This window comes from Mustela nivalis, assembly GCF_964662115.1.
Source record: "Mustela nivalis genome assembly, chromosome: 7".
In the NCBI taxonomy this organism is placed as follows: Eukaryota; Metazoa; Chordata; class Mammalia; order Carnivora; family Mustelidae; genus Mustela; species Mustela nivalis.
This window is the reverse complement of record NC_139026.1, coordinates 79,233,228-79,252,685: the sequence shown is the minus strand read 5'-3', so window position 1 is coordinate 79,252,685 and position 19,458 is coordinate 79,233,228. Positions and strand designations below refer to the sequence as shown.

General features: G+C 35.6%; 1 protein-coding gene across 2 annotated transcripts in view; it reads right to left on the bottom strand.

The window, feature by feature from the left end:
• MUC19 (mucin 19, oligomeric) overlaps positions 1-19,191 on the bottom strand; it is a 345,513-nt gene extending 326,322 nt beyond the window's left edge. For both annotated transcript variants that reach the window (XM_082740734.1, XM_082740726.1), the window contains exons 1-4: positions 19,070-19,191; positions 6,704-6,736; positions 3,825-3,851; positions 2,243-2,263 (exon numbers count right to left, since the gene is read on the bottom strand). In XM_082740734.1, the coding sequence (XP_082596860.1) occupies positions 2,243-2,263; positions 3,825-3,851; positions 6,704-6,736; positions 19,070-19,121 (133 nt within the window). In that variant the 5' untranslated portion in view covers positions 19,122-19,191. The remainder of the gene's footprint in view (positions 1-2,242; positions 2,264-3,824; positions 3,852-6,703; positions 6,737-19,069) is intronic.
• Positions 19,192-19,458: the final 267 nt, after the last annotated feature.

Below are 19,458 nucleotides of genomic sequence, written 5' to 3'. Positions count from 1 at the left end.
TAAGAACACTAGTTGAAATATAAGTAATGAGACTTAAAAAGTTAACACCACGGAAGTACAGAAACATGAGACCCAAATTCTCCTGTTCTTTATAACAAAACTTGGGAACAAGAGAGTTTATGTGCCTTTCCCAAAGTCCACAGAAGGTAAGCTGGAAAGACTGGGGATAGAAACTGGGTCTCTTTCTTCCAGGTCCAAAATCCTTCACAATTAAATCTAACTGCCTCTTCACTAAAATGTTTAAATTGCTGATTTCTGTTGAAGATAACACAGCTTCTTTAAGAATCAAATATAATTTAAAAATCATTCTCTCTAACACTGAATTAGGTCAAAACAACACTACCTTCCCTGCTTTGCTAATTGATTTTTTTTTTTCTGTCAAAAGCAGAAACTAAAAAACAACTTAGAATACCTGTTTCACTGGCAGCAGATTTCGAGCCACCCAATCCATTTACTGCATTCACATCAAATCCACTTTGGCCAGATGGACCCCTACCAATGTCATTTCGATTTGAAGCAGTGCCACCAAATGTCATATCGCCAGACATACTGCTGGCAAAACCACTTGCTAACTTGCTTTTCTCTGCCATACAAAAACACAGTTGCTATCAGAAAAAAAGTTGCGTTTACTCATAATGTACAAGAAATTAATCTATACACATTGCTTGAACTAGGCCTACATTATCATTTCAAAAATATCGTCCCCTTCCCCTTCATACATCTTGCCATATATAATTCCATACAGTATAACCAAGGGTATACATGGCAAAAAATTTACCATGAGGTTTGAGAATTCCATAAGAAAACTAAAGCACTGGGACCACTTAAGATAAATTTCGCTGTCTTCTTTAGAACATGACAAAACAATGAACAATTGAGTATTGTGAACAAGAGCAAGCATATCTGCATGAACTTATTAGTCATACTGTTTGTCAGTCCCAAGACAGATGGCTGGACAGACAGGAAACTGCACTCCTATACCCCAAACTGTTTGTCCCTTTTCAGTTATCACCACTTTGACTCAAATATTAAATTTCAATATAAAATACTGAAGTTATTTTCCTCATTGAATCTCCTTCTTTTCTATTTTTGCACAGGTAAGAACTATAGAGATTTGTGGACCAGGCAAGTAAAGTAAAACGTGGCCAGTTGGGAGAAGTGTGTAGAACCAGAGAGAACATGCCTCATCTAAACAAAGTTGATTTTTTTTTTTCCAAACAAAACCAAATAGCAGACCACAAACTGTTTTCAAACACTGCTTTATAATATTACTCATAAAACTGAGTATGCAATTTAAAGACAGAATCCCAGTGCAGAAAATAAATTGTGGTTGGAGACAAAAATGGGAGTAGAGAAAACTTGCACCAAATTTGGGGGTCTGGAAGTACTGTAATTAAATATCATAAAAATGATTGATCATTATAATAGCACCAAGAAGAAAGATAGTATAGAAAAACTAAAATGATCAGGAAAAAAAAATGTAACTTAACGTAAACATCTTTTCCAAAATTCTCTAAAGACAGAATTCATCAGTCTCATTCATCAGTCTCGGGCCCTAGAATTAGTGCCTTTCTATTCCCCACTATTAATTAAGGCCATGCGCTGCTAATAATGCAAAGATTATCAGGCTGCCCAAAATGAAATAAAGCACTTGTTTCCTAAATAAGCATTTTTCTCTAACAGTACCTGCCGGAGTGTTTTTTAACACTAAGCTATCAGTATCTCGATGTTTCCTCGACCCATCTTCAGCCCCTCCTGGAGCATTATATCCAGTGTTAAGGAGTGAATCAATAAGAGATTTCTTTCTTCTGTTTGGGTCACCAAAGCTCAGACTACTGAACAAAAAGCCACCTAATGTGAATAACAGAAGATCATATTTGAAAACAGTATAAAGAGCGCAAAAAGGGGTTTTCATTGTGACACTCTGAAAGCCATGTTCTTCCCTGTTATTCTGGCAGCCCTTGGAATAACATACACTTCTTATTGCCTTCATAGCCATACCCATACTTTATTGTAATAATTCTAAGACTTCAAGAAAGAGCAATGAAAAGAGCTATGAAGATTTCACTGCTGTGTACTAGACAGTCTTCTTATAGTTAGGGCAGAAACCTTCCCAGTTGCTTCCTCTCCATTGATAAGCCCTGAGTTCCAGTGTCCAAACTCCCCCGGTCAAAATATTCTACTGTGTTGAATTCACACTGTCCTTGGCTTAGGAATAGCTGATAAAATTAAAATAACATACCTGCTTGTCTTTTCTGTTTTCCTACAAAGAAAAAAACAATGAGAACATTTACTTATCAATTGTAGCATTCACTTCCTTCAAGTCTCAGCCTAAGTATCATCTCAATGAGGCAAACTCTGACAATTCAAAATTGCCACCCCCATTCTAATATTCCCAATTATCATTATAGTACTATAATTTATTCCAGAAATTGTATCACCTTGTAATACACCATGTTTACCACTTCTGTTTACTGCTTACTGAGTGTCTGCTTCTTCCATATTGTAATCTCCATAAACTCAAGGTTTATGGCCTGTTTTATTCACTGCAGTATCCCAGGTGTCTGGGTATTAGATCTTAATATCTGCTTGATGCCAAGCAGAGAGAAATGAGGCAGTATTCGGTAGCATGAAACCTATGAGCTTTTGAGTCAAACCCAACTAGACTCCTAGACCTACCATCAGAATGGCCTTTGACAATGCCTCTCTTAGACTCAAGAAAGAGGGATCCCTACTCAGAACCACTCAAGTCTCAGTCTGGCCTTCCTCATGCCACGGCTCTCCTCAGAGGGCAAAGAACAAAGGCAGAGAAGTCAACATAATTGGAAGATGTGTTCTTTGAGGTAAACAGAGACTGAGAATAAGTTGTCAAATTGACAACTTGACAAACAAATTTTGTCGGGAAACTATTCTAAGTGTTCCCTTGCCTCACTCAAACTTCTCAAATGAGGACTTTTAGGAGATGTTCAAGACTCCTATGACCCAATTTATTCTAATTAACAATCAGATTTTGTACTCTTGGAAGGAAAGAAGCTCTTGGTCTATCATTATGGTAAAACCAAATGAGTCTTATCCATAATTATGACGAAGTGAAGACAGACTTTGCTGTCTTCATGGGACAACTGACCTGCTGCTTATTCTCAGTCTCTGTTTACCTCAAAGATCACATCTTCCAATTATATTTTATTGTATTTAGGTTGTAGAAAGACACAGATCTAAAATATCACATAAGAATAACATATAAAAGTAATCTTGGGCTATTTTGACTACTATATGCATTAGACCAGATCCAATTAAATTTATATTGATATTGGCAAAAATCCTTTTCTTAGATTTAAGAAAAATTCCATAAAACGCTCTTGGTTTGCTGTGGCTTATTTTTCATTTTCGTGAATAGAGAAACAAAATAATGGATTATACTTAGTGTTATTCAATTTTCTGAGGGAATCTGTAATAAAACTAATAGGGCCAGGATCAACTTTAATTAAAGCAGATCTCTAAGAAATTAGTCCAATAATACAAAGTACTTACTTAAGGAAAGTAAATCCTTAAATCTATATTCACATTTCTCTTACAGGTTTAAAAATTTTAGAAAACAAGTAACCACAGCAATTTTTTATTTGAAATGTCACCACCTTTATAAATGTTGATTAGTTTTTTTTAACTATCTGGCCCAGAATATTCAAAAACATACTATAGTATTTTTGCTTATAATAAGGAATATTTCATTTTAAATGTTTTAATGCTAATTCCAGGAGAGATATGCCTTTTCTCCAAATAAAAGCACTGTCACTTTATTTTTGTTTAGTATAAAAGTAATTTACCCGATGTGCTTTCAGCAATTTTTCCATCTGAAGAAAAAAGGGAGAATTGCTGTCATTAGTAGCTTATCTGACAGATTTGCTAACAGAAAGTGAATTTTGACTGCAGCTATTTCTTGTTCTTGGGAGGTGTTCCCACAGAGCTGTGCTCATTGAATCCAATATTCAGGCATGAATATGGTAATTATCCTTTGATCATAGTGTATTTATACCTCTCCAGAACACCCCCATAAAAGAAAAAGGCTCCACTGGTCCTCCAAACAGTTTAAAGTACAGCTTAGGTTCAGGAATTAGAACACAGCAAAAAAATAATAAATAAATAATAATAATAATAATAATTCTTGGATGACTGAAAAGGTGCAAAGCATTGACTCCTATTCTGCTGGTGAAATGCAGAAGTTTTAGTTAAAAGATTTTTTTAAAAAATACTGGATGAAACTAACCACTTAATTTGAATGAAATGGATACAATTTCTATTGTACCACTAGATACAAAACTAAGTACATGCTTTATACAAATGATTTAAGTGTTATTGTTTATCAAGGTGAATTTTCTTCACATTTAAGTAAATAGCATGATTTGCAAGATTGTCAAATTATAGTAAGTATAGCTGAGTCAAAAACACACTAAGAATGAGAAATTTATAACAAATGACAATTTACATATAAGCACATGTATTGTTATATTTAAAGATATAAACATATTTTATCAAATATAAAAAAGCATTGGCTTTCCAGAGAACTTTCTTAAGAATTTTGTGAAATGAAACATTTAATAATGGCAATAGAATTTTGCATAAAATTATATGTTGATTACATAATCAATAACCCTCAAAAAATATTTTGGGTAGTATTTTTAGCTTGGTACTTAATGGGTTGCAGATTTTTTTAATGCTTCTCCATACTCTATAATCTTCACAAACTTCCTAAGCCCAAACTGACTGTATTAAAAGTCAAAGCATATGGTCTGACACTAAGATACACTTTCAGAAATTGGACTGTCCTGAAAAATTCAGGACTTATGGTTGCCAAATCTATTCCAGAAACATAGGCATAAATTAAGTGAAACAGGAAATAGCCAGTTAAAAGACAGAGTTTCCATGTTTTCTGACAAACTGTTTCCAAAACAAAGTTATATGTAATTACACATATAAATACATTTACACATATTTAGCCAAAGGCTAAGAAGAAATGGTTTGGAGACACCTAATATAAATGCTTCAAAAGAAAACTAAATGATAACATTCTCCATATAGGTTAAAAACCTGGAAATTTCTACTTATTTAAAATGTAGTCTGCAGTCAAAAGCCATTCCCAAATCCTCTTACAACAAATAAAGATGTTACAAAACCCATGCAAGAACTTTTCCCATCAGAAAAAAGTCCCTCAGGGCCCCACTCAGGACACACAAGTCTTACCACAAATACTAGAATGAAAGCAATAAATAAAAATTGGTAGCCGGATGCAAAAAAAAAAAAAAAAGATATAATAACCCTATCAGGATATAGAGTTAAATATTTAATAGAAATAAAAAGAAGGAAAGGAAAATCAAAAGCAGAAACATAGAAAGCATCTTTAGAGTAAGGCTTAACTATCCTACACACAGCATTAGATCCTGAGGGCATCATTGCCTGATATATAATATGATAACTGGCATTCATTTTTGTGTCCCTGAAAAAGATTAGAATATGTTCTCAAGTCCCTCATCTTCTCAGGTAAAAAGATAAGAGTATCTGTGGTTCATTTCTGGGGAATCTAATGAGCTTGGAAAGGATTTGGTTATTTTTTATACAGAAAATTCTTGTATGCAGAACAAATCATACCTATAATCCCAAATTATATCATTAATTCAAAACAAGTATGATTTGTCTATTTCATTGAAGCCATTGTTCTCAACATTTCTGAATACAGAACAAAGAGTATAGACCAAATCCTATCTTTGAGGTATTCACAATCATGTGGGATAAATGAGTAAGGAGTCACTGTAGTTTATTCCCAAATCAAGTGTGTATAAAACACATCAATTTTCTGTATTCCATGTTGGCAAAGAATGTAAATTGGTTCAGCTATCATAGAAAAATTGTATGCAGTTTTTCAAAAAATAAAAATAGAATTAGCATATGACCTACAAATTCCACTTCTGGGTATATGTTCAAAAACATATGAAATCACTATCTCAAAGAGGTATCTCCACTTCTATGTTCATTCCACCATTATTCACAATAGCCAAGACATGGAAACAACCTAAATGTCCATCAACAGATGAATAGCTAAAGAAGATGTGGTACATACATGAGTGGGATACTATCCAACCATAAGAAAAGAAAATTCTGCCATTTGGGACAACATGGAAGGAACTTGAAGGCATTATGCTACAAGAAATAAATCTAACAGAGAAAGACAAATATTATATAATCTCATTTGTATGTGGAATCTAAAAACATCGAACTCATAGAAACAAAGTAAAATGGTGTTTGCCAGGAGTTCAAGGTTGAGGTAAATGTGGAGACGTTGATTAAAGGGCACAAACTTCTAGTTCTATGATGAAAAGTTCTGGGGAATCTAATGTATAAGCACTGTGACTATAGATAATATTGTATTGTATATTTAATAGTTGCTAAGAGAACAGGTTTTAAAAATTCTCACCACACACATACATACACACAAGTGATTATATACAATGATAGTGGTATTAAATTGTGGTAATCATTTTACAACATAAACATGTATCAAATCATGTCATATAGCTTAAACTTACACAATGTTATATGTCAATTATATCTCAATAAACATGGGAAAAAAATCCCTGTGTTCCAAAAGAAGCAAGCTCATAATAAGCCTTTGATATCTCAGAGTAAAGATTAATTTCTGGAGTATACAGACCTGATTTTTTTCTGTATAAAAGGGCTTCCCCATCTATAAAAAAAGGAAAAAAGCAATAACAATTAAGTCATTTTACATTTCTCTATAGTATTTTGTAAAACAATGAAAATAATATTCTGCTTGTTTCCATTCTTTTAAATTTAATTCATGGAAACTACTTTTTATATTTAAAAATTATGATTTTCAATATTAATTTATTGAGAGCTTTCTTATATAGGTCTAGGTATGCATTTACCTATCAACAAACTCTAAATCAAAGTTTTCAATGTCAACTCATTATTGAAAAAAATATATGGCCAAATAAATTAAATTCACAAAATTTATATTAGTCAGTACTTTATATCTTTTTCATACTATCAAAACCTTTTACATCTGTCAATCTAAAGTATATTTTCTAGTTGAAATTTCAACTACATTTATTTTCCCCTAAACATTTCTGGTTAGTGTATTCACAAACAGTGAATCAGACAAAAGACAAAAACAGGAAAGGAAGGAAGGAGAGAAGAAAGAAAGAGGAGGGAGGGAAAAGGCAACCAATTGTATAGATTTTACCCTACTGCAAAGATAGAATAAAAAGGGAAAAAATAATACTTGATTATATGTATCCATTTCATGTGAGATCTATAGTTCATATTACTAAAGCTTTTCCCCACTTAGCCAGGGTATTGTTTTTAATTTTCTTTTCTTTTTTTTTTTTTTTGTACAGTTATGGTTGCTTAAACAGCAAAACTTTTTCTTCTAACAGACCAAAATATTTCACAAATTAAGTGTGTGGCTCTATTTTATTCACCAGCATGAATAAAACGTGATCATATTTTATTTTTCTTTTCCCCTGCTTTTGGGCCTCTTCTGATATGTTTAGTGTTCATTGTTCTGGGGTCATTATTACCCTTTTAGCATTTTGTTCTCCCATTTATCTATTATTCTCTGGAAAAAATGACAAAGTGGAAAACTCACCTCAAAAAAAAAAAAAAAAGAAGAAGAAGAACAACAACAACAACAACAAGAGGGCATACTGACTGCTAGGGACCTAATCCATACAGGCATTAGTAAGATGTTGAACTAGAGTTCAGAATGCTGATTATAAAGATACTAGCTGTAATGGAAAAAAAAAGCATAGAAGATACTAGAGAATCCCTTTCTGGAGAAATAAAAGAACAAAAATCTAACAAAGTTGAAATCAGAAAAGCTGTTAATGAGGTGCAATCAAAAACAGAGCTTATTACTGCTAGGATAAATGAGGCTGAAGAGAGAATTCGTGATATAGAAGACCAAATGATAGAGAATAAAGAAGCTGAGAAAAAGAGATAAACAACTACTGGATCATGAGGGGAGATTCTGAGTAATAAGTGATACCATAGATGAAACAATATTAGAATAATTGGGATCCCAGAAGAAGAAAGAGAGAGAGGGGCAGAAGGTATATTGATATCTTTAGAGCACTAAATGAGAAAAATATGCAGCCAAGAATACTATATCCAAGTAGGCTGGCATTGAAAATAGAAGGAGAGATAAAAAACTTCTAGGAAACAAAAACTAAAATAATTTGCAAACACCAAACCATCCCTAAAGGAAATATTGAAAGGGGTACTCTAAGCAATGAGACAGCCTAAAAGTAATATAGACTGGAAAGGAAGAGAGACAATATACAGTAACAGTCACCCTACAGGCAATAAATTCATATCTTTCATATCTTTCTGAATGTAAATATGATAAATGCCCCCAATCTAAAGACACAGGGATCCAGAATGGGGGGGGGGGAGACCCCACTGATATACTGTCTGCAAAAGACTACTTTTAGACCCAAAGACACCTCCATATTTAAAGTGAGGGGGTAGAAAACAATTTACCATGCTAATGGACATCACAAGAAAGCTGGGGAGGAAATCCTTCTATCAGACAAATTAGATTATAAGCCAAAAACTATAAGAAATGAGGAAAGACACTTTATCATACTTAAAGGGTCTGTCCTACAAGAAGATCTAACAATTTTAAATTTCTATGCCCCTAACATGGGAGAAGTCAATTATATAAACCAATTAATAACAAAATCAAAGAAAGACATTGACAATAATACAATAATAGTAGGAGACTTTAACACCCCCATCACTAAAATGGAGAGATTATCTAAGCAAAAGATCAATAAGGAAATAAAGGCTTTAAATGACACACCGGACAAGATGGACATCACAGATATATTCAGAACAGTCCATCCCAAAGCAAAAGAATACACATTCTTCTCTAGTGCACATGGAACATTCTCCAGAATAGATCACATCCTGGTCACAAATCAGGTCTCAGCAAGTACCAAAAGACCAAAAGACTTCTCCCTTCATATTTTCAGAACAAAATGCTTTGGAACTAGAACTCAACCACAGAGGAATGTTGGAAAGGACTCAAATACATGGAGCCCAAAGAGCATCGTACTAAAGAATAACTGGGTCAACCAGGAAATTAAGAAAAATTAAAAAAAATAATTCATGGAAACAAATGAAAATGATAACACAACTGTTCAAAATCTTTGGGATGCTGCAAAGGCAATCCTAAGAGGAAAGTATATAGCAATACAAGAAGAAGAAGAAAGAAGGAAGAAGAAGAAGAAGAAGAAGAAGAAGAAGAAGAAGAAGACGACAAAGAGGAATAAAAAGGAGAAGGAAGAGGAAGAGGAGGAGGGGGAGGAAGAGAAGGAGGAGGGGGAATAAGGAGGGGGGAAGAGGAAGGGAAATAATAAAGATCAGAACAGGAAATAATGGAATATAAACCAAAAGAACAGTAGAACAGATCAATGAAACTAGGAGCTGGTTCTTTGAAAGAATTAATAACATTGATAAGCCCCTGACCAGACTTATCAAAAAGAAAGGAGAAAGGACCCAAGTTAATAAAATCAAGAATGAAAGAGGAGAGATCACAACCAATACCAAAGAAATACAAGAAACAGAGGCATTCTTAGGGATATATAAACTACCAAAACTAAACCAGGAAGAAATAAAAAACCTGAACAGACACATAACCAGTAAAAAAACTGAAGCAATAATCTAAAATCTCCCTACAAACAAGAGCTCAGGGCCAGATGACTTCCCAGGGGAATTCTATCAAACATTTAAAAAAGAATTAATACCTATTCAGAAACTGTTCCAAAAAAATAGAAATGGAATAAAAACTTCCAAACTCATTTTATGAGGCCAGCATTACCTTGATTCCAAAACCATACCAAGACTCCATCAATATCCCTGATGAACATGGATGCAAAAATTCTCACCAAAATACTAGCCAATAGAATCCAACAGTACATTAAAAGGATTATTCACCAGGGCCAAGTGGAATTTATTCCTGGGCTACAAGGCTGGTTCAACATCTGTAAACCAACCAGTGTGATACAATACATTAATAAAAGAAAGAAGAAGAACCATATGATCCTCTCAATAGAGGCAGAAAAAGCCTTTGACAAAGTACAGCATCCTTTCTTGATCAAAACTCTTCACAATGTAGGGATAAAGGGTATATATCTCAACATCATAAAAGCCATCTATGAAAAACCCACAGCAAATATCATTCTCTATGGGGAAAAAGTGAGAGATTTTTCCCAAAAGGTCAGGAACACAGCAGGGATGTTCAGTATCACCACTGCTATTCAACATAGTAATAGAAGTCCTAGCCTCAACAGTCAGACAACAAAAAGAAATAAAAAGGCATCTGAAATTGGCAAACAAGAAGTCAAACTCTCACTGTTTGCAGAGGATATAACAGTTTGTGTGGAAAACCCAGAAGACTTCACCCCAAAACTGCTAGAACTCATACAGGAATTCAGTAAAGTGTCAGGATATAAAATCACTGCACAGAAATCAGTTGCATTTCTATACACCAACAACAAGACAGAAGAAAAAGAAATTGAGGAGTTGATCCCATTTATAACTACATCCAAAACCATAAGATACCTAGGAATAAATCTAACCAAAGAAAACTATAAGGTTCTCATGAAAGAAACTGAGGAAGACACAAAGAAATGGAAAAACGTTCCATACTCATGGATTGGAAGAACAAATATTGCAAAAATGTCCATGCTACCTAAAGCAATCTACACATTTAAAGTAATCCCTATCAAAACACTATCAGCTTTTTTCAAATAAATGGAACAAATAATCCTAAAATTTATATGTAACCAGAAAAGACTGAATAGCCAGAGGAACACTGAAAAAGAAAACCAAAGTTGGTGGCATCACAATTCCAGACTTCAATCTCTATTACAAAGCTGTAATCAGTCACAAAAAGAGACACATAGATCAATGGAACAGATTAGAGAACCCAGAAATGGACCCTCAACTCTATGATCAACTAAGTGACAAAGCAGGAAAGAATGTCCAATGGAAAAAAGACAGTCTCTTCAACAGTGTTGGGAAAATTGGACAGACACATGCAGAAGAATGAAATTGGACCATTTCCTTATGCCACACACAAAAATAGACTCAAAATGGATGAAAGACTTCAATGTGAGACAGGAATCCATCTAAATCCTTGAGGAGAACACAGGCAGCAACCTCTACGACCTCAGCTGCAGTAACTTCTTCCTGGAAACATCCCCAAAGTCAAGGGAAACAAGGGCAAAAGTGAACTGTTGGGACTTCATCAAGATCAAAAGCTTTTGTACAACAAAGGAAACAGTCAAAAAAACCAAAAGACAACTGACAGAATGGGAGAAGATATTTGCAAATGACATATCAGATAAAGGGCTAGTATCCAAAAGCTATAAAGAACTTATCAAATTCAACATCCAAAGAACAAATAATCCAATCAAGAAATGGGCAGAAGACATGAACAGACATTTTTGCAAAGAAGACATCGAGATGGCCAACAGACACACAAAGAAGTGCTCCACATCACTTGGCATCAGGGAAATATAAATCAAAACCACAATGAGATACCACCTCACACCAGTCAGAATGGCTAAAATTAACAAGGCAGGAAATGACAGATGCTGGCGAGGATGTGGAGGAAGGGGAACCCTCCTACACTCTTGGTGGGAATGCAAGCTGGTGCGACCACTCTGGAAAAGAGTATGGAGGTTCTTCATAAAGTTGAAAATAGAGCTACCCTATGACCTAGCAATTGCACTGCTAGATATTTACCCTAAGGATACAAATGTGGTGATCCAAAGGGGCATATGTACCCCAATGTTTATAGCAGCAATGTCCACAATAGCCAAACTATGGAAAGAGCCTACATATCCATCAACAGATGAATGGATAAAGAAGATGTGGTATATATATATACAATTGAATACTACACAGCCATCAAAAAAGAAATCTTGCTATTTGCAAGGACATGAATGCAACTAGAGGGTATCGTGCTAAGTGAAATAAGTCAAGCAGAGAAAGACAGTTATCATATGATCTCACTGATATCAGAAATTTGAGAAACAAGACAGAGGATCATATGGGAATCAAGGGGAAAATGAAACAAGATGAAACCAGAGAGGGAGACAAACCATAAGAGACACTTAATCTCAGGAAACAAACTGAGGATTGCTGGAGAAGAGGGGGACTAGGTGGAATGGGGTGACTGGGTGATGGGCATTGGGGAGGCTATGTGCTTTGATGAGTGCTGTGAATTGTGTAAGCCTGATGATTCACAGACCTGTACCCCTGAAACAAATAATGGATTACATGTCAATAAAAAATAATTAATTAATTAATTAATTTAAAAGGTTATGAAAGTCACTATTACTTGAAGTAATCATTTTCTAATGGTCTATCAAATGATTTCTCAGGTAATTGGATTAAGGATAGATGTCTTTTCTCTTAATCACAATAAATAATCATAGTATACCACATTCTGTCTTTTCATAAAAAAGTAAAATGTACTGTACTCCCAAATTTAGAAGATAGATTTTGAATTTAGGATATAGAATGAGTCTCTTCCCTTTTGCTGACCTTTCCCCTTATATGTAGACATTATTGTTTTTCTGACCCTGTTCATAAATAGAACTAAGTAATACATTTGTTTTTAAGGTTTGTTCTTATTTTGCTCAATTATTAATTAACAAAATTAATGATTTCTTACCTTTCAATTAATTTTAGAAATTAACTAACTGACTTCATGAATTATTCAGGAAAGTTGTTAGCTTAAGAACTGTTTTCTCGGATGAAGAGGCACGACTTTGGGGGATCCTGAGCATGTGGGCGCTGGCGGTGTGCCTAGAGATGCCCCACAGAGGAGAGGAGTCCGAGTCCGAAGTTAACTGCGGCCAAACTGTGTATACCAACTTACACCACAGTGTCTGGAAATACTACATTAATGATATTTAGATGATTGTACCTGTATTTATTTATTTAGATTTTTCCTTGGGGGGAGACAAGATGGCAGGGAAGTAGGAGGAGGCGCCCTTTCAACCTGTACCCTATATTGAGCTGATTACCTTCCAAAGAACTCCGATCACCCACGAAATCAGCCTGAGATCAGAATTATACATGTCTGGATCTCTACAGGAGTAGAAGATGCCAGTGGGCAGTGTTTCTGTGTTTTTGTGTTTGTCCTGATAGTATATAAATCTTACACTTGGGGTTCTTTTTGGCGAGGTTCTTCCTTTATTTGCATATATATAATTTTTTTCTCTTGTCATATACGTTTCTCAGTCTTTTTGTTTGTCTGTTTTTGTTTGTATACTTCATAAATCTTACCTTGGGGCCCATTTGGGCTGAACCTCCTCTTTTATCTTCCCTTTCTTTCCTATCTCTCTCTCTCTCTTTTTTTCTTTTTCTTTTATTTTTTCTCTTGTTTGGGTGGGGAATTCTGATTGTTCAGACGTGTGCCAGGGTGCAATTTGACTGCACCACGGTCAATATATCTAGCTACATCCGTTCAGCCACCTCTCACCAAAATGACTAGGAGGAGGAATGCCCAACAGAAGAAAAATACAGAGGATGGGCCTTCTGCAACAAAGCTAATGGCTATCAACATAGACAATATGTTGGAAAGAGAATTCAGGCTAACAATTATCCAGGCAATAGCTAGGTTGGAGAAAGCCATGGATGACCAAACAGAATTGATTAGGACTAAACTGAAAGCGACCAGAGATGATGTTCACAATGTTAGGACAGAGCTAAAAGCTAAATGCTCTCAATGAGTTACAATCTAATCTAAATTCTCTCAAAACTAGGGTACCTGAGACAGAAGATAGAATTAGTGATCTGGAGGACAAACAGATAGAGAGAAAGGATAAGGAGGAAGACTGAAAAACAGCTTAGAAGACACAAAAACAGAATCAGGGAAATAAATGATGCCATGAAACATTCCAACATCGGAATTATTGAAATCCCTGAAGGGGAAGAGAAAGAAAGAAGTCTGGAAGATATAGTGGAACAATTTCTTCATGAAAATTTTCCCAATCTTGCAAATGGAATCAGTGTTCATGTACTAGAGGCTGAACGGTCTCCACCCAAGATTATAGATTCCAGAAAAACATCAAGGCACCTGATAGTCAAATTGAGGAATCATAATTGTAGATATAATCTCTTGAAAGCCGCTAGGACAAAGAGTCTCCTTACTTACAGAGGAAAGTCCATCAGAATAACGTCAGACCTGTCCACAGAGACCTGGCAAGCCAGAAAGGGCTGGCAAGATATATTCAGGGCACTAAATGAGAAGAACATGCAGCCAAGAGTACTTTATCCAGCAAGACTGACATTCAAAATGGATGGAGAGATAAAGAGTTTCCAAGACCGGCAAGGCTTAAAAGACTATGCGACCACCAAGCTGACACTGCAGGAAATATTAAGGGGGGGGGGGGTTCTATAAAAGAGGAAAAATCCTAAGAATACCATTGAACAGAAATATAGAGACAATCTACAGAAAGAAAGACTTCAAAGGTAACATGATGTCAATAAAAACATATCTATCAATAATCACCATCAATGTGAAAGGCCTAAATGTGCCCATAAAATGGGCTGCAGATTGGATAAAACAACAGGACCCATCCATATGTTGTTTACAAGAGACCCATTTTGAACCTAAAGATACACCCAGACTGAAAGTGAAGGGATGGAGAAGCATCTTTCATGCCAATGGGCCTCAAAAGAAGGCCAGGGTAGCGATTCTCATATCAAATAAATTAGATTTTAAACTAAAGACGGTAGTCAGAGATACAGAAGGACACTACATCATTCTTAAAGGGACTATCCACCAAGATGATCTAACAATTGTAAATATCTATGCCCCCAATATGGGAGCAGCCAATTACATTTAAAAAAAAAACTATTAATCAAGATAAAGAGTCACATTGATATAAATACATTAATAGTAGGAGATCTTAACACGCCTCTCTCAGAAATAGACGGACCATTGAAGCAGAAAATCAATAAAGAAACAAGAGCATTGAATGACACATTGGACCAGATGGACCTCATAGATATATACAGAACATTCCACCTTAAAACAACAGAATACGCATTCTTCTCAAGTGCATATGGAACCTTCTCAAGAATAGACCACATACTTGGTCACAAATCAGGACTCAACTGATACCAAAAGACTGAGATTATTCCCTGCACATTCTCATATCACAATGCTTTGAAACTGGAGCTCAATCACAAGGAAAAGTTTGGAAAGAACTCAAACACCTAGAAGCTAAAGACCACCTTGCTTAAGAATGTTTGGATCAACCAGGAGATCAAAGAAGAACTGAAACAACTCATGGAAACCAATGAGAATCAAGACACTTTGGTCCAAAACCTATAGGATATAGCAAAGGCGGTCCTAAGGGGGAAATACATAGCCATCCAAGCCTCCCTCAAAAAAAATTTAAAAATCCAGAATACACCAGCTGTCTCTACACCTTAAAGAACTGGAGAATCAACAACAAATCAAACCAACTCCACATATAAGAAGGGAAATAATCAAGATTAGAGCTGAGATCAATGAGGTAGAAACCAGAGAAACAGTAGAACAGTAGAACGTATCAATGAACCTAGAAGCTGGTTTTTACAAAGAATCAATAAGATCAATAAACCATTGGCCACACTAAACTAAAAGAAAAGAGAGAAAGCCCAAATTAATAAAATTATGAATGAAAAGGGAGAGATCACAACTAACACCAAGGAAGTAGAAATAATCATCAGAAGTTATTATCAACAGTTATATGCCAATAAGCTAAGAAACCTAGATGAAATGGATGCATTCCTCCCAAAATTGAACCAGGAAGAAATTGACAACCTGAATAGACCGATATCTAGTTAATGAGATTGAAGCAGTCATCATAAACCTCCCAAAAACCAAGAGCCCATGACCTTATGGATTTCCTGGGGAATTCTACCAAACTTGCAAAGAAGAAATAACACCTATTCTCCTGAAGCTGTTTCAAAAAAATTGAAGTAGAAGGAAAATTTCCAAACTCTTTCTATGAAGCCAGCGTTATCTTGGTCCCCAAACCAGGCACAGACTCTACCAAAAAGGAGAATTTCAGACCAATATCACTGATGAATATGGATGCTAAGTTTCTCAAAAAGATCCAACAGCACATTAAAAAGATTATCCAACATGACCAGGGGGGATTCATTCCTGGGCTACAAGGATGGTTCAACATTTGCAAATCAATCAATGTGATAGAACAAATTAACAAGAGAAGAGAGAAGAACCACATGGTCCTCTCAATTGATGCAGAAAAAGCATTTGACAAAATCCAGCATCCATTCCTGATTAAAACGCTTCAAAGTATAGGGATAGAGGGAACATTCCTGAACTTTCTAAAATCTATCTATGAAAGACCCACAGCAAATACCATCCTCAATGGGAAAAAGCTTGCAGCCTTCCCGTTGAGATCAGGAACATGACAAGGATGCCCACTCTCACCACTCTTGTTCAACATAGTATTAGAAGTCATAGCAACAGCAATCAGACAACAAAGAGAAATAAAAGGTATCCAAATTGGCAATGAAGAAGTCAAACTCTCTCTCTTCGCAGATGACACGATTCTTTATATGGAAAACCCGAAAGACTCCACCCCCAAACTTCTAGAACTTATACAACAATTTAGCAACATGGCAGGATACAAAGTCAATGTACAGAAATCAGTGGCTTTCTTATACACTAACAATAAAAATACAGAAAGGGAAATTAGAGAATCGATTCCATTTACTATAGCACCAAGAACCATAAGATACCTGCGAATAAACCTAACCAAAGAGGTAAAGGATCTGTACTCAAGGAACTACAGAACACTCATGAAAGAAATTGAAGAAGACACAAAAATATAGAAGACCATTCCATGCTCTTGGATAGGAAGAATAAACATTGTTAAGATGTCTATACTGCCTAGAGCAATCTATACGTTTAATGCCATTCCAATCAAAATTCCACCAGTATTTTTCAAAGAGCTGGAGCAAATAATCCAAAAATTTGTATGGAATCAGAAGAGACCCCGAATCGTTAAGGAAATGTTGAAAAACAAAAATAAAACTGGGGGCATCACGTTACCTGATTTCAAGCTTTACTACAAAGCTGTGGTCACCAAGACAGCATGGTACTGGCATAAAAACAGACACATAGACCAGTGGAACAGAGTAGAGAGCCCAGATATGGACCCTCAACTCTATGGGCAAATAATCTTTGACAAAACAGGAGAAAAAATACAGTGGAAAAAAGACAGTCTTCAATAAATGGTGCTGGGAAAACTGGACAGATATATGTAGAAGAATGAAACTCTACCATTGTCTTACACTGTACACAAAGATAAACTCAAAATGAATAAAAGACCTTAATGTGAGACAGAAGAGGAGAATATAGGAGTAACCTCTTCGATATCTGCCACAGCAACTTCTTTCAAGATATATCTCCAAAGGCAAAGGAAACAAAAGCGAAAATGAACTTTTGGGACTTCATCAAAATCAAAAGCTTCTGCACAGCAAAGGAAACAGTCAACAAAACAAAGAGGCAACCCACGGAATGGGAGAAGATATTTGCAAATGACAGTACAGACAAAAGGTTGATATCCAGGATCTATAAAGAACTCCTCAAACTCAGCATACACAAAACAGACAGTCATATCAAAAAATGGGCAGAAGATATGAACAGACACTTCTCCAATGAAGACATACAAATGGCTATCAGACACGTGAAAAAATGTTCATCATCACTAGCCATCAGGGAGATTCAAATTAAAACCACATTAAGATACCACCTTACACCACTTAGAATGGCCAAAATTAGCAAGACAGGAAACAACATGTGTTGGAAGGGATGTGGAGAAAGGGGAACCCTCTTACACTGTTGGTGGGAACGCAAGTTGGTGCAGCCACTTTGGAGAACAGTGTGGAGATTCCTCAAGAAATTAAACATAGAGCTTCCCTATGACCCTGCAATTGCACTCCTGGGTATTTACCCCAAAGATAAAGATGTAGTGAAAAGAAGAGCCATCTGTACCCCAATGTTTGTAGCAGCAATGGCCACAGTCGCCAAACTATGGAAAGAACCAAGATGCCCTTCAACAGATGAATGGATAAGGAATATGTGGTCCATATACACTATGGAGTATTATGCCTCCATCAGAAAGGATGAATACCCAACTTTTGTAGCAACATGGACGGCACTGGAAGAGATTATGCTGAGTGAAATAAGTCAAGCAGAGAGAGTCAATTATCATATGGTTTCACTTATTTGTGGAGCATAACAAATAATATGGAGGACAAGGGGAGATGGAGAGGAGAAAGGAGTTAAGGTAAATTGGAAGGGGAGGTGAACCATGAGAGACTATGGACTCTGAAAAACAATCTGAGGCTTTTGAAGGGGCAGGAGGTGGGAGGTTGGGGGAACCAGGTAGTGGGTATTGGAGAGGGCATGGATTGCATGGAGCACTGGGTGTGGTGCAAAAATCAATGAATACTGATACACTGAATAGAAATTTTTTTTAAATAATATTTCAAAGAAAAAAGAACTGTTTTCTCATACCATATCAAGAACAATATAACAATTAAAAAAATGTTTTCTCTACAAAAGAAAAATGTGATAAACCAGTCTTTTAATTGGTGATACTTTCATGATTTGTGAAAATTTCAATTACAAGTGTGGGTCTTTAATATAAATGCAGTTTTAAGTTCAAGATAGGGTCATTAAAAGATATACTGTGATAAAAATAGACAGCAAAAATAACACATCTTGAGTAACCTGTTCATTAATATTTCCTTAAGATAGGTTTATTAAAGCTGAATAGGATGAAAACCTAGTTTTCTTAGAATCCCAGTATCCTTACTTATTAACCTACTGAGATACAGGAAAGTTTTCTGATGGAGAAAAAAGTCTGAAGTAGAGAAACTAAACATTTAAGCAAGCATATACACATGTTTACCAAATTTGAAATGATTCTTTAAATTAGTACCTTACCTTTGCAGAAGATGCAAAGGACCACAACCAAATACAAAAAGATCAGCTTCATGGTGGTGATTTGGGACCTAGAAATGGGGACCAGTCATCCTGGAGAACCAGATCCGTGAGGGACCCTCTTACAGAAGTTTTTATACCTACTCTTTCCACAGTTTCTCATAATGAGCTAGGTGTGGTGATGATAGAGCAAGATAAATATTATAGCATGCCAAAGATGAAATTTGTTTCAAGTCAATTTAGTGTTTTATTCATGCCATCTTCTACCTTGGATCAAGTCCAGCTCACACCAAACCCAAAGCATACCTTCTTGCCACCCTGTGCAAACAGGAAAGGCAGGAAATAAAAGCCCCAGGATTAAAAACCAAATATGCCAATAATATACATTTGTC